The sequence below is a fragment of the Carcharhinus amblyrhynchos genome, unplaced genomic scaffold (assembly GCF_965287045.1).
Source record: "Carcharhinus amblyrhynchos unplaced genomic scaffold, sCarAmb.v2.hapA scaffold_702, whole genome shotgun sequence".
Classification (NCBI taxonomy): Eukaryota; Metazoa; Chordata; class Chondrichthyes; order Carcharhiniformes; family Carcharhinidae; genus Carcharhinus; species Carcharhinus amblyrhynchos.
In genome coordinates this window covers 49,812-65,399 of record NW_027650442.1, presented here as the reverse complement: position 1 = coordinate 65,399, position 15,588 = coordinate 49,812, and the positions used below count along the sequence as shown (strand labels likewise).

The 15,588-nt window shown below is 43.6% G+C and overlaps 1 protein-coding gene across 1 annotated transcript in view; it reads left to right on the top strand.

The window, feature by feature from the left end:
* Positions 1 to 225: 225 nt before the first annotated feature.
* LOC145339841 (sushi domain-containing protein 4-like) overlaps positions 226 to 15,588 on the top strand; it is a gene marked incomplete at its 3' end in the record, with an annotated part of 57,236 nt that continues 41,873 nt past the window's right edge. The window contains exon 1 of the mRNA XM_080184373.1: positions 226 to 460. Within this exon, the coding sequence (XP_080040499.1) occupies positions 343 to 460 (118 nt within the window). The remainder of the gene's footprint in view (positions 461 to 15,588) is intronic.

Here is a 15,588-nt window from a genome sequence, read left to right as displayed (position 1 = left end):
AATGAATGGGCTGCACAGTTTATACAGAAATCGGTAGCAGCACTGTGCCCAGTGAATGCTGGAAATCTTTCCTGTTTAATAGCAGCGATATGGATAATCTCTGACCCGTTTAATAGCAGGGACATGGATAATCTCTGTCCCATTTAATAGCAGCGATATGGATAATCTCTGACCTGTTTAATAGCAGGGACATGGATAATCTCTGTCCCGTTTAATAGCAGCGATTTGGATAATCTCTGACCCGTTTAATAACAGGGATATGGGATAATGCTGTTGTATTATTGATGATATTTTCTCTCTGCAACTTGCAGTTTAATTGAGGCTCTCTGCTGCTACTGAAACATGTATTATGGGATGACTTCTCGCAGCCCAGTTACATCTGGGACTTCCTGGCACCTTCAATCAACCACTTTGATCCTGTGCGCTGAAGTCTTGCTGTGTGTTTTCACTGCGGACCAGGGTAAGTTCTCCTCCATAACTTGTCTGGGCCAGGCAAGGTTATGTTTGCACTGCGTCCCATGATCTGTTCATTATTTGCAATGCCACGCATCAAAATATAAATTATTCTACAGTTATTGTTAAAATTCTGCATCCATTTTGCACGGTGAGGAACCCTGCTTGTGCATCTCGAGGTTATATAAATGTTATGGGGAAATGTATGACACACTGTTATATAAACGTTGCACCGCCAAGCTTGTAAAAGGATTACTCCAAGTTGGAACCGTGTGCAAGGTGGCTTTTAGACAAACGGCAAGTACATGTTTGAGATCATTCCCTATGCAATCACTGGTATCAGTAAAGTCTGCAGTTCAGAGGGTTTCTGTATTTCCAGCTTCAGGACAGTGTGACATTACTGCTTCTCCTTTCACTGTTTGAGCATTTGGATTGTGATATTTGAAAGATGTTCCCAGAATTTGACTAAGAAAGTTTAAGTTTATTTATTAGTGTCACAAGTAGGCTTACATTCACTGTAATGAAGTTAGTGTGAAAATCCCCTAGTCACACTCCGGCGCCTGTTCAGGTGCACTGAGGGAGAATTTAGCATAGCCAATACACCTAGCCAGAAAGTCTTTCAGACTGTGGGAGGAAACCAGAGCACCCAGAGGAAACCCACACAGACACCGGAAGAATGTGCAGACTCCACACAGACAGTAACCTAAGCTAGGATTTGAACCCGGGTTCCTGGTGCTGTGAGGCAGCAGTGCAAACCACTGTGCCACTGTGCTCCTCCTCCACCACCACCCCCCCCCCCCCCCCCCCCCCCCGCCATTGACACTATAGTCAAAGACTGTAGGTTTAAACACCTCTGGTATTTAAGCTCATCAATCTGGGCTGACAGTTAGGTCCAATACTGTATTTGCTAACTAGGATGAACTTCCGTGAAGATGGAAAAGATTCTGTGATTAATTGAAGAAGAGTTCTCCTCAGTGCCAGTGAGGCCATGAAACCGGTAATATTGTTATGCAACTCACTGTTGTTGGTAAGAATCTTCTGTGTGTGGGTTAGCTACGTTTCCATAATCGCAACAGCAATACACTTCATAATGGACTATAAAGGACTTAGGGACATTGAGAAAGGCGTTATATAAATGTAAAATCTCCCTTTACAGTGACTGTCGGGAATCCTGCGGTGATTTGCTGAGTGCAGTTTCTTCAGCCTCTATTGGAAATAAAAGTTACTGCTTTTCACCAACCTTCAGAGACAGTGGAATAAGAGTTTGTGAAGTGGAGTCATCTGCTTCAGTATTATTAACAATTCTGCCATCCTCTTCCTTTCAGCTGCTGCTGTCTGGGTGTAATTCAGTTCACTGTCCACATGGAAATCAATTTCAGGTACATTGCTCATTCATTAACAAAGTACATATAAATGAACCACAACAATACAAAGAAAGAAAATTACCTTATCACAGATATCTAAATTTAATTAAACTGTGTATTAGAAACCACTCCAGTGCATTGAAATAACTAGCCATTGAGCTCCATCCTGAGTGTGTATCATTACCCACGCATCAAACAGATGGCTTCGGGAACCGATCTGTCCTGCATCTGAGGGATTGTAGACTTTTCCCTGACTACATCCAACAGTAACACAGAGACAAGGGGCGATTCTCATTGTTCGTGATAGTCTTTACCTGTGTCAGAAATCTTTGGGAACACAGGGTTAGCACTGCTGCCTCATAGCACCAGGGACCCAGGTTTGATTCCCAGTTTGGGTCACTGTCTGTGTGGAGTCTGCACGTTCTCCCTGTGTCTGCGTGGGTTTCCTCTGGATGCTCTGGTTTCCTCCCACAGTCCAAAAGATGTGCTGGTTCAGTGCATTGGCCATGCTAAATTCTCCCTCAGTGAACCCGAACAGGCGCCAGAGTGTGGCGACAAGGGGATTCTCACAGTAACTTAATTGCAGTGTTAATGTAAGCCTACTTGTGACACTAATAAATAAACTTAAACTTTGCCAAGAAGGATCTGCTTGTCAAAGACCGTTCCTGCCTGGTTCAAGATGGAAGGGAATTGTGAAACTTTCAGTCCACGTTCCGAATGACTAGTTGGTGTCCGTCTTTTGACTGTACCATCACAGCAAGATAGCATGTTCGCACCAGGCACTCTTCCGTTTCTTCTGTGTTAGATTGGGGCAATTCCACCCTCAGCCAGGGTGGAACAGTACACTGACAGGAAGATGAGAGCGCTGTTATTTCTTTTTAGCAATATCACCATTGTGTATGGGAAAACAAGCTTATGTGGGTATGTCTAGTTTAACTGAATTGGAGACAGATAGACTGCAAAGACCAGACTTCAACAGAGGGTGCTAAGGCAAATGGTTTGACATAGTGGGCTGACAAATGGCAGATGAAGTTTAATTTAGATAAATGCAAGGTGATGCATTTTGGTAGATTGAACCAGGGCAGGATTTACTCAGTTAATGGTAGGGCGTTGGGGAGAGTTACAGAACAAAGAGATCTAGGGACGCAGGTTCATAGCTCCTTGAAGGTGGAGTCACCGGTGGACAGAGTGGTGAAGAAGGCATTCAGCATGCTTGGTTTCATCAGTCAGAACATTGAATACAGGAGTTGGGACGTCTTGTTTAAGTTGTACAAGACATTGGTAAGGCCACACATGGAATACTGTGTACAGTTCTGGTCACCCTATTATAGAAAGGATATTATTAAATGAGAAAGAGTGCAGAAAAGATTTACTAGGATGCTACTGGGACTTGATGGATTGAGTTATAAGGAGAGGCTGGATAGTCTGGGACTTTTTTCCTCTGGAGCGTAAAAGGCTGAAGGGTGAGCTTATAGAGGTCTATAAAATAATGAGGGGCACAGATCAGCTAGAGAGTCAATATCTTTTCCCAAAGGTAGGGGAGTCTAAAACTAGAGGGCATAGGTTTAAGGTGAGTGGGGAGAGATACAAAAGTGTCCAGAGGGGCAATTTTTTCACACAGAGGGTGGTGAGTGTCTGGAACAAGCTGCCACATGTATTAGTAGAGGTGGGCACAGTCTTGTCATTTAAAAAGCATTGAGATAATTACATGGGTAAGATGGGTATAGAGGGATATGGGCCAAATGTGAGCAATTGGGATTAGCTTTGGGATTTAAAAAAAGGGCAGCATGGACAAATTGGGCCGAAGGGCCTGTTTCCATGCTGTAAACCTCTGTGACTCTATGATTCTATGACTCTATGGTACTGAACAGGGAGCCAAGAGAGCTTGAAATTTATATATTTGACTTGATTTATTATTGTCACATGTATTAATATACAGTGAAAAGTATTCTTTCTTGCATGCTATACAGACAAAGCATACCGTTCATAGAGAAGGAAAGGGGAGAGTGCAGAATGTAGTCATAGCTAGAGTGTAGAAAAAGATCAACTTAATGCGAGATGGGTCCATTCAAAAGTCCGACAGCAGCAGGGAAGAAGTTGATCTTGAGTCGGTTGGTACATGACCTCAGACTTTTGTATCTTTTTCCCGAAGGAAGAAGGTGGAAGAGAGAATGTTCGGGGTGTGAGGGGTCCTTAATTATGTTGGCTGCTTTGCCGAGGCAGCGGGAAGTGTAGACACCGTCAATGGATGGGAGGTTGGTTTGCATGATGGATTGGACTACGTTCACAACCTTTTGTAGTTCCTTGCGGTGGGCAGAGCAGGAGACGTATCAAGCTCTGATACAACCAGAAAGAATGCTTTCTATGGCGTATCTGTAAATGTTGGTGAGAGTCATATCTGACCTGCCAAATTTCCTTAGTCTTCTGAGAAAGTAGAGGCGTTGGTGGGCTTTCTTTACTATAGTGTCGGCATGGGAGGACCGGGACAGGTTGTTGGTGACATAGAAACTTGAAGCTCTTGACCTTTTCTACTTCGTCCCCGTTGATGTAGACATGCAAATAAAAGAAGTGGTTTGAAGTTGACTGTTGTACTTCAAAAAGGATCATATACAATTGGAAGATTGCAGATAGATGAGGCAAAATAGTGCAAGTTTACCTTTAAAATATAGTAACCATGAAGTAAAAGAAAGGATGCAATCCTAGGAAAAGATACTTCTGGAGGATCATAGAAAACCACAGAGGGTATGATCAAAGAGGAAAAACATTGACAACTGTCTGAGGTGGCTGATGGGATCTTGAACAAGACAGAGTGTGAATGAAGTCAGATCTGTGAACACCAGTTTGTTGTCACCCTTAAAGACCAGCCTAGAGCAGACCATTTTCTGGTAATGTTGGTGGAATTTTATAGATTAGAAAATCTTTAAGGACTTCATCAAAATGGGGTTTAGCTCTGGGTTTATTTATGCCAATGTTTCTAAAGTACTGGTAACTGCGTAAAGATATTATTATATTTTAATTGTTACTTTTTCTTCTTTTGTTTAAAACAAAAAATGATCAGATTTGATCTGAATCACTTGTTTTGACTTTAGAAAGTCTCCTCATAATACACAAATTACAAAACCATTCAGACAACTCTTTCACGTTTCCCTGTTACTTGCCATCTGCCGTGCAATGTCAGTGGAGATTAGGAGAAACCCAACTTGACTTTATATGGTCCAAGAAGGTTTTCCAAGCATGGAAACTGCGGATCTGCCTTTAATTAAGAAATAGATAGCTAAGATAGTTACCAGAGCATGTAGAATTGTGTTGATCCACCAACGCTTCTGGAAAGTGCAAAACGTCAGCACCAGGAGATGCTTGTGCTCCTGAAGCATCTCCAATAAGTTCCAGCATCTCTGCACCAAGATCCGGTCCAGTGCAGTGCCCTTCAATGTTGCTACCTGCCATCCATATTTGATTGTGAAAGTTTGAACTTCATCAGTTGTGTGATTTCAGTGCTTTGTTAATTGAGGGAGGGATGTGATGAAGGAGCAGTGCTCCAAAAGCTCATGATTCCAAATAAAACTATTGGATTTTAACCTGGTGTTGTGAGACTTCTTACTGTGCCCACTCCAGTCCAATGCCGGCAACTCCACTTCATGGCTGTAAGGCAGCAGTGCTAACCTCTGCGCCATCATACCACCCAGGTCAGGTTATTGGTCTGTTTGTGTGTGTGTATGTGTATATTTACAACCCCTGAAGGGAAAGAGATGGCTTTAGAGTTTAGTGATTGTGGGGAGGACAATATAAAGTAGAAAAAAATCTTACTGTTGCTGAGCAACAGCGATCTAGGGACACGGGCAGAGATAAGACAGCAGAGGGAGTTGAGTGTGTGTCGGATTGTGAAGACAGGAGTTTTCAGCTCTTTGAGAAGAGAAACATCACAAGGCTATTGGGACAGTGGCTGACTGAATAGTCAGTTAAAGAACTCAGTAAAGTTCCTGTTCAGCAGAGGTGTTACTGGAAGGCTGAGTTGAGAGTGGATTTCTTGGCTGTCCCAAAGAGAGATACGAGTTGGGTGAAAAGCATTGAGCGAATGCTCAGGAAATCACTGAAGAAAAATAGTTTGAAACTGTGCCAGTCCCAAGCAAGAAACCTTCATGTATTTAGCTAGTGGTAACCGTTCACTGTTCATGTGCCTGTAAAGATATTGCTGGGGTAAAGGAATAGTGCAAATTGGAAGCACTTTATGTATTTGTATTGCAATCCCTCCAATCTATTTTTCTGGTGGAATATAGTTCATCTTTCTTAATAAATATTTTACTCTTTCTGTGGAAAATTCTTCAGCAGACTCCTGTGAATTTGTTCAGTAACTTTCCTCCCAGATTTCTAAAAAAACAATGTTAGGATCTATCTAGGATTTCACTTTAGGATCCGACTTAGCCTTTATTAACCATTAGCTGGGAGCATAATACAAATAACATCAACAAAAATACTGCTGTCCATGAGATCTTGCTCTGCAGAACTAGGCTATTGAATGAATAGACATAAAACAGTTGATTGTACTTCATTACTAGGCCTTGCACCTGAGATGTTTCTGAAAGATGAGATATGGGCTTGAATTTTTGAGATGGCATGGTTTCGCTTCTCGCCATCCAGAGAGATTCTGGGAGCGATCTTACCAGTCCTTCCACTGGTCGATCGGAGTGGTGAGCAGGATGTGAGCTACATAATTGGGTGTGTGGCTGGTTTCTTGCGTCTCCTGATCCTACCGGCACTGTTTTATTGGCAAAATCAGCTTTTTGCCTATTAAGGGTCCGAAGACAATTTCAATGTTCATTACTTAATTTAAATATCATTAGTGAGTCATGGATGCGATTGTCTGGGCTCACTTGTCCTTACCTGCTCACTGGTTGAGGGCCTCACCAGTGATGATCACATGTGGTCCCCATCATCAGGAACTAGTCATAACAATCTCGCCGGTGGGACTGAAGGACATTGAAGCCCCTTGGATGGCCAGGGCTGGGTTTGGTACTGCCTGCCCAACACCCTGGCGCTATCCACGGGACAGTGCCAAGAGGATAGGGTCTGGGGGCCCAAACAGGGGCAGGGCCATGTTGGGAGGAGGCGGCAGGATGGGAGCTCCATTGAGGGGAGGGAAAGGGAGACTTGTGCAGTGTGGGGGAGGGGGTTGACTGGTCGGGGTGGTGATCAGGATGGGGGGTTGATCAGCCAGGGTGACAATCAGCAGGGGCTGGAGTAGGGTGATGTCTGTGGTCAGGCGGAGGTCGGAGACCCGCACAGGGAGCAATTGGCGGCAGTTCCCAATGTCCGTGGGGTTGGGAGCTGGACAGTGACAGGGGGTCTCCCAGTACAGGTGAGCGCAGTGCACTGAGAGATCAGGGCAGTCAGATTCCAGAGAGTTTAGGCTCTGTCTCACCCCCTACTGGCAAGAATCTCATCCTGGCACTTTTTTTGTCTAAATGCCATAATGCATTTTTCAATTTGCCAATAGATCAGTCTGAAATCCTCCCGTTTTATTGCTTGTTCAGTATTTAGAATTATTTTGGTAAGATTCTACGCCCCCCCCCCCACCCCACTGACTGCCCTGCAGAATGAATGCTAAGTGGCTACAGGAGGGATATCTGCCTCTGACCTGGGAGGAAGCCCCTCCTTACAGAGCTGCCAGCCAATCTGATCCCTGCAGCAATGTCACTACGGTGGACCGAAGGAGAAATGCAGGAGGATGCTGGGGTCCAAGTCCAGGATGCGGGGGCTCAGGTAAGTTCGAGAGGAGGGAAGGGGCAATTCAGGTAGAGGCTGGGGTAGTGATGGGTGGAAATCCGGACCTTAGTGGGGGAGGAATCAGCATCTGACTTCAAAGGGGGCTTCTGATAAAGGTGCATCCCCACATTCGCTGAGATGGAACTGTTTTCTTTCAGGCTTCCCCAGTGAAAGTTTAATCCTCCTGCCAGGCTAAGAATTGGGATGTGTGGGAAACTGCCCTGAAGTGGCTAATGGGGCAGTACGGTGGCACAGAGGTTAGCACTGCTGCCTCACAGTGCCAGGGACCTGGGTTCAAATCCCAGCTTGGGTCTGTGCGGAGTCTGCACGTTCTCCCCGTGTCTGCATGGGTTTCCTCCAGGTGCTCTGGTTTCCTGCCAGAGTCTGAAAGATGTACTGGTTATGTACATTGGTCCAAACAGATACCGGATGGCGACTAGGGGAATTTCACGATAACTTCATTGCAGTGTTAATGTAAGCCTTAGTTGTGATGAATAAAAAAAATAAAAAACCCGAGACAATTCACGTTCCAGCATAAAATTGCCCTGTGGTTGGTGCAGGCAGGAACCCAGAGGGAATCCCATCCCTTCAATTTCACACACATTCCCCCATCCAGACTGAAATATCCATAGTGCGGGAGCATGACGTTCTGCCAAAGGTGATACACAAATGCAGACCTTCCTTCCTTGATTTCGATAGGTCATTTGCTTGTTTAGCAGTTATCTTTACTTCCTGTACACATTAGTGAAGCTAAAAGCTAGTTTTCTGGTAGCATTTGGCATTATCTCACTGTTGTCATTGGGGGATTCCTGTGAATCAATTGCGTTACAAGATTGACGGCATATACTTCAGTATATTGGCTATATTTAGTATTTTGGGGTGACCTCAGGCCATTTAAAGGTGATATATTTATTTTAGATTTTTCTTTCTCAGTTTTTGAGACACTTGGCTCTATTCTGAGAATATCTTTGACAATATTCACACCTTTCATAGGAATCACAGAAACTGGAGGAATAGAAATAGACTAGTTAATCCTAACGTTTACTTCAATTCAAGAAGATCAGGATTGATCTGCGCCCTATCTATAAGATGCCCAATTTCCTGTACTATCTTTGGATAGCAGCGCTGTCAGTTAGGGATGTACCTCTCCTTGCTGTGCATATGGACCACCCGAAGATGATGAACTTCAGCCATTTGCATTGCTGGACATTAAAATACCTCCTAGTTTAGGCACACATTGTAGCCTCATGGCCAGCCCTGGCCCATGTGAACTCCAAAATGCTCAAATACCATGAAAGAAAGAACAAAGGAAAGTACAGCACAGGGACAGATCCTTCAGCCTTCCAAATGTGTGCCAATCATAATGCCCCAACTAAAAGAAAAATCTCCTGCCCTTATTAGGTCTGTATGCCTCTATCCTCCCTATTCATGTACCCATCCAGATGCCTCTTAAATGTTGCTAATGTGCCTGCTTCCACCATCTCCTCTGGCAGCGCATTCCAGCACCCACCACTTTCCATGCACACCTCCCTTAAATTTTATCCCTGTCACCTTGAACCTGTGCCCTCTTGTAATTGACGCTTCCATCCTTGGAAAAAGCCTCTGACTATCCATGCTGTCTGTGCCTCCCATAATTTTGTAGACCTCTATTAGGTCTCTCCTCAGTCTCTGTCTTTCCAGTGAAAACAATCCTAGTTTATTCAACCTTTCCTCATAGCCAAAGCCCTTTGGTGAACCATCTTTGCACTGTCTCCAAAGCTTCCACATCCTTCTGGCAGTGTGGTGACCAGAACTGCACACAATACTCCAAATGGGGCCTAACCAAAGTTTTGTAAAGCTACAACATGATTTCCTAACTCCTGTACTTAATGCCCCGGCTGATGAAGACAAGCAGGTCAAATGCCTTCTTAATCACCTTGGCCACCTGTGTCGCCCCTTTTGGGGAACTGTGGACCTGTATGCCCAGATCCCTCTGTATGTTAATGTTCCGAAGGGTTCTGCCATTTATAGCATAATTGATAACCTAAATTTGATCCTCCAAAATGGATCATCTCACATTTGTCTAGATTAAACTCCATCTGCCATTTCTGTGCCCAATTCTCCAATCTATCCATATCCTGTTGTATTCTCTGACAATCCTGGCACTCTCAGCAACTCCACCAATCTTTGTGTCTTCTGCAAACTCACTAATCAGATCACCTACCTTTTCATCCAGATCATTTATATATACTACAAACAACAGAGATCCCTGCAGAACACCACTAGCTACAGATCTTCATTCTGAAAAACACCCTTCATCGCTACTCTCTGTCTTCTATAATCAAGCCAGTTGTGTATCCATTTGACCAGCCCACCCCGAATCCCGTGTGATTTTAGTTTTTGGACCAGTCTCCCATGTGGGACCTTGTCAAACGCCTGACTAAAGTCTATATGAACTGCATCCACAGCCCTGCCCTCATCATTTTTTTTTGTCACTTCTTCAAAAAATTCAATCAAGTTGTTGAGACATGTCAGTCCCTATACAAAACCATGCTCCCTGTCACTAACTAGTCCATTTTCCTCCAAATGTGCACATATCCTGTCCCTCAGTATCTTCTCCAGACGCTTTCCCAATACTGATGGCAGGCTCACTGGCCTATAATTTGCTGGATTCTCCCTGCTTCCTTTCTTAAACAAGGGATTACACTGGCTATTCTCCAATCCTCCTAAAACCTCACCTGTGGTCAAAGAGTGTGTGAAGGTATCTGTTAAGTCCTCAGCTATTTCTTACCTTGCCTCTCGCAGTAACCTGGGATAGATCTCATCCAGCCCTGGAGACTTGTCTACCATAATGCAATTTAGGATACTCAACACTCCCTCCTTCAATATATTGACAATCTCTAGAGCGTTCACACACCTCTCCCTGACCTCAACTGTCATATCCTTTTCCTTGGTGGACACCGGTGCAAAGTACTCATTAAGGATCTCACCCATTTCCTGTCTCTATACATAACTTCCTTCCATGGTCTTTGAGTGGGCCTACTCTTTCTCTTGTTACCCTCTTGCTCCTATGCATAAGAAGTCTTGACCCTGTTTGCTAAAGACATTTCACATTTTCTTCTAGCCCTCCTAATTCCACACTATATTCGTCAAGGATTTGTCGTTTTTAGATGCCTAGACCTATTGTATGCATCCTTTTTCTTTTGACTAAGCTAACCTTCAAGTTAGCTAATAAAGAGCAAACTCCAACTTCAGTACATTCTCACTCCTGTCCCATTGCCCCCTCCAAATCAGCTAAAGCTATTGTGTTTCCAGAGCATGCACTAAAGCTCAAACCAGCATTTGCAATTAATATCACACGTCTCAGTGAGTGTTTGTGATGGGACACACAGCACTGTGACGAGAGTCTTTTTGCTGCAATTCAGACAAGTACGGGTTGAGAAACACTCATGGTTGTAGGTTTGGGTGCCAGGGCAATAATTTTGCTGAGAGGAGTAGACCTTCGATACCGTGACCTGGCAAAGTGTTCCCTCTTATTGGAGAACTTAGTATATGTATACTCGGAAAGTTGTAAGGGTGGTTGGCAGACAGGAGCACACACAGGCTCTGACTGTGGGATTGTAGAACGAAAACACATTGACAGAGAGCACATGGATTTGCACATTTTACGACCCTTCTCCGTGTGTTAACACATCTCCCTTTGTACACCACACCTTTTAAGAATGCATTGAAAGCATCCTTTCCAGATGTATCACAGCTTGGTATGGCTCTTGCTCTGACCAAGACCGCAAGAAACTACAAAGCATCATAAACGAAGCTGAGTCCATCACTCAAACCAGCCTCCCATCCATTGATGCTATTTACAATTTCCACTGCCTCAGAAAAGCAACCAGCATAAATAAGGACCCCACGCACCCTGGACATTCTTTCTTCCACCACCTTCCATCAGGAAAAAGAAACACAAGTCTGAGATCAAGTACCAACTTACTCAAGAACAGCTTCTTCCCTGCTACTGTGAGACTTTTGAGTGGACTTACCTTACACTAAGTTGATCTTTCTCTACACTAGCTACGTTTGTAACACTACATTTTGCATCTTCTCCTTTCCTTCTCTGTGAACAGTCTGTATAGCGCGCAAGAAACAATACTTCTCATTGTATACTAACACATGTGACAATAATAAATCAAATCAAACCAAAGATGAGATTGGTCACCCCTGTCTCAATCTTACACGTTCACAGAATAACGATGACATGACCCTACAAAGCATGTGAACAAGGTTTGTTCCACAATCACACCTGACATTAAAGTTGAGACATCACTGATGTTGAGACTGATCTGGAAAAGAGGTCTCCACTCTGGTGGTGTGGAAATGAACTACAGATCGGACAGACCCAAGACAGCAACAGCTGTTCTGAGCAACTCGTTTTCTATTTTATTCGCTTGTACAAAGTACTGAAAACTCAGCATGTGAACTCCATGATACATTTTCTTCATTGAACCATGGATCCTAATTGCCCCACTATTTCTGTTCTGAGCACTAGCAACTCAAAATGATCTATTTTTCTACTGTTTTCCCAGTACTCCCCTTTTTACCATGGAGACTGTTAACATCAAATGGCCCCATCCATACAGCAAAGCATCCACTCTTTTCAAATATGCCAGATACTGCCTGGAATCTCACCCCCTGTTTGAAAACCACTTCTGACTTGAGTCTTCCTTCACTGGTATTTAATCTTTAATCCTGTTGTTCCTTTTTCCCAGCTTTTAATATTTGAAGTGTGAGGAGCCACAATTTTACTCTTAGGATCTTTTCTTGATGAAACAAAACTCTGACTCATCGCCAGTTTTCTTTCTGTAACGTCTGAACTATGTTAGGGGTTGTGGGTTTTACGCAGAAAGAAAAGACTTGGTTTGCACATGTAGATTCAAATAAGCCCACAACAGGTTTTATTGAAGAGCTGCTCTCTGCTCTGCATCAAAGTACGGAACTGAAAGTAAAACAGCAGCTTGAGCATGCACCCTAATGACATTGCCATCAAATCATGCGATCAGCTCTAAAGCAACCTTGCAACCCACACAAAAACGATCTCAGAAAGGAAGGAACGTTAGCTGTACTCTCAGGTTGCAATGTATGATGGACAAGTCTATTCGACTTCAACCTGAGGTGATATCACCAGCATGTCAACAAGCGAGGTCAACACTAGCAGGATGGCGGCTGCTGTAAAGACCTTAGTCCAAGACATAGACCCTTTACTGATGCAGGGGCTGCACTCCATCACTGCAGCCCTTGTTGGCATCCATCAGTGTTATGTGAAGGGTTGGGGTCAGGACACCTAGACTCACTCCCTGCCTCTTCTTCTCAAGCAGTCAGCCAGGGGCCCTCAGGCACCCATAGGAAGGGAAGCTAGTAGCTCGACACCCCGGGACCATCCACCCAGGTGACTCTGAGATGGTCCGACTGATCCCATTCTCGTCTTCTTGTCATCCCATGAGCTCCAGTTCTCCAGGAGAACCATGGCCCTATCATGGAGACCCAAAGCATGCCGGGGTCCTCCGGGTCTCAGCTCTCCAGAGGATGCCACCAAAGCCATCATAGACAACAGGGCTTAGCAGCCAGCAGGCTACATCCACCTCCACTGTGGATGTCAGTGATGCACCAAGATGTAACAGTAGGGTCAGGAAAGTTAATTTAGGAGCATGGGTGTTCCGAACAAGTATATCATGTTCACAAATGTAAATAGAACCTATTTCACATCTCCTCCTGTCTATGTCTCCTTTTTATGATGGAATCCTACACAGCAGAAGGAGGCCATTCAGCCCATCAAGTCTGCACTAACCACAATCTCATCCAGGCCCTATCCCTATAATCCAGACATTTACCCTAGCCAATCCCCCAGACACTAAGGGGCAATTTATCATGGCCAATCCACCTAACCCACACACCTTTGGACCATAGGAGGAAATTGGAGCACTCGGAGGAAACCCACAGGGAGAATGTGCAAACTCCACACAGACAGTGAACCTAGCTGGGAATCGAACCTGGATCCGCTGTGCCACTGTGCTGCCCATGGTGAGTTGTGTAATTGTCAGTCAGGTGTGGTACCATGGTTTTTCCCCCCAGTTGGGGGAGGGACCATGGTACCACACTTGGTTGACAATTGGCTCAGTACAATTGGAAGTAAAACCTACAATTTGCACTAGAACTTGGTTCATCCAGCAAAGCCAGGAAGCAAAACTGACAATGACTTTTCTTTGAAGAGCATTACTATCCAAAGCCATTGATCATCATGACCAGTTCAGGTTCCATTGAAGGAATCAAGTGGAAGGTGAAAAAATTGCTCAGTTTGTGTCAACTGTAAAAAGCTGGAAATACATTGTGAGTCTGGTGAGTCGTTAGAGGATTCTCTTCACGATCGGCTAGTTTGTGGTGTCCAAAACGATCCATTGAAAGAAAATTGCTTACTGAACATGTTTTGACTTTCAAAATAGCAGTAGAAATCGCAGTGCCAGTGGAACCGGCTGCTAAAGAGGCTTCACAATTTAGTGGAGAATTGAAGATCCACACGTTGGGAACTGCCCATCATAGGTCAAAATAGAAACAAGCATGTTACAGATGTGCCAGATGGGCTATTCAGTGTGCGAATGCTGGAGCAAGAATAGTCATACAAGAATTGTGACAAAATGGTCACATTGCTTTCTTTGAGAAAAATATTCAGAAGAAGAATCTGGGTATCTTCAAGAAGAACAGCAAGTTGAGTTCTTCAAAAAGAGTTTGCAGCATGGAAAAAAAAGTATTAGGAGTGTGAAGAAGAGAATGTCCAGAAATACAATGAAGAGCTCCAGTTAAACATCTTATCCATACAGGGTGAATCACTAGATTCCAGGTGGATTAGAATGAAGGTCGATAGTGACGCTGCTGTATCTTTATTTCTGAGACTACATAACAACAAAAATTGAAGCATCTTTGTTTAAAGCCAGTTTGTGATTTTAAGGACACACAGAATAGATCGAGCTGTTAAAAGTTAACACCATAGTCAACGTAGAGTTGATCTGACAAACAGCAGAGTTGCCTTTCCATATGGTCTGTGGTAATTTTCCAGCTGTATTTAGGAGGCAATGGTTGGAGAAGATAAAGCTTAACCGGAGTTCTGTCAACAGACTGGCCAATGTTAAACCAGACCTACAGCACCTTGTGGGCAAACACAAGAGTATATTCAAAGAGATACTTGGCTCAATGAAGAGAGTTCAAGTGAAACTGAAGATAAAGCGTAATAGTCAAACAAAAAGTCTCAAAGCAGGAGTGGTGCCATATGCTATTCTTCCCAAGGCCAAAGCAGAATTAGTAAGACTTGTTAACACTGGTGTATTACAGCTAGTTACAATGAGTGACTGAGCTTACCCCCTGTCATCAAACCAGATTGTTCAGTTTGTGTTTCTGGTCATTTTAAAACAATCATAAATCCAGCATTGTGTGCGAATCAATATCCACTTCCTTTAATTGAAGATTTGTTTGCGGGGCTATCAGCAAGATTGCCTTTCACAAACATATTTACAGGTGAATATAGCTATGGAATCTACCATCATTAGTCATAAAGGTCTTTTCCATTATAAAAATATTACCTTTTGGAATAACATGTTTACCAGTCCTATTCGAAAGATTAATGGACCAGATTTTAAGTGGTCTCTCTGGTGTACAATGTTACTTGGATGGTATTCTAATTACAAGGTTCAGTGAACAAGACCACTTCAATAATTTAGAAGTAACATTGGAACATCTTGAAGCACATGGTCTGCGTATCAAGAAAGAAAAGTGTGACTTTTTCCAGACATTGGTTCAGTGTTTCAGTTTTGTTGATAGTGAAGGCCTACATAAAGCACCCAAAAAGATGGAGGCTACTTTAGAAGCACCATGTCAGACGAATGTGATACAATTGAAGTCATTTCTAGAATTAGTAAATTATTACGGCAAAATTGTTCCTAATTTAGTAAATTAAGCAATGGCTTCAATAATTTAGCTGTGTGTGAAA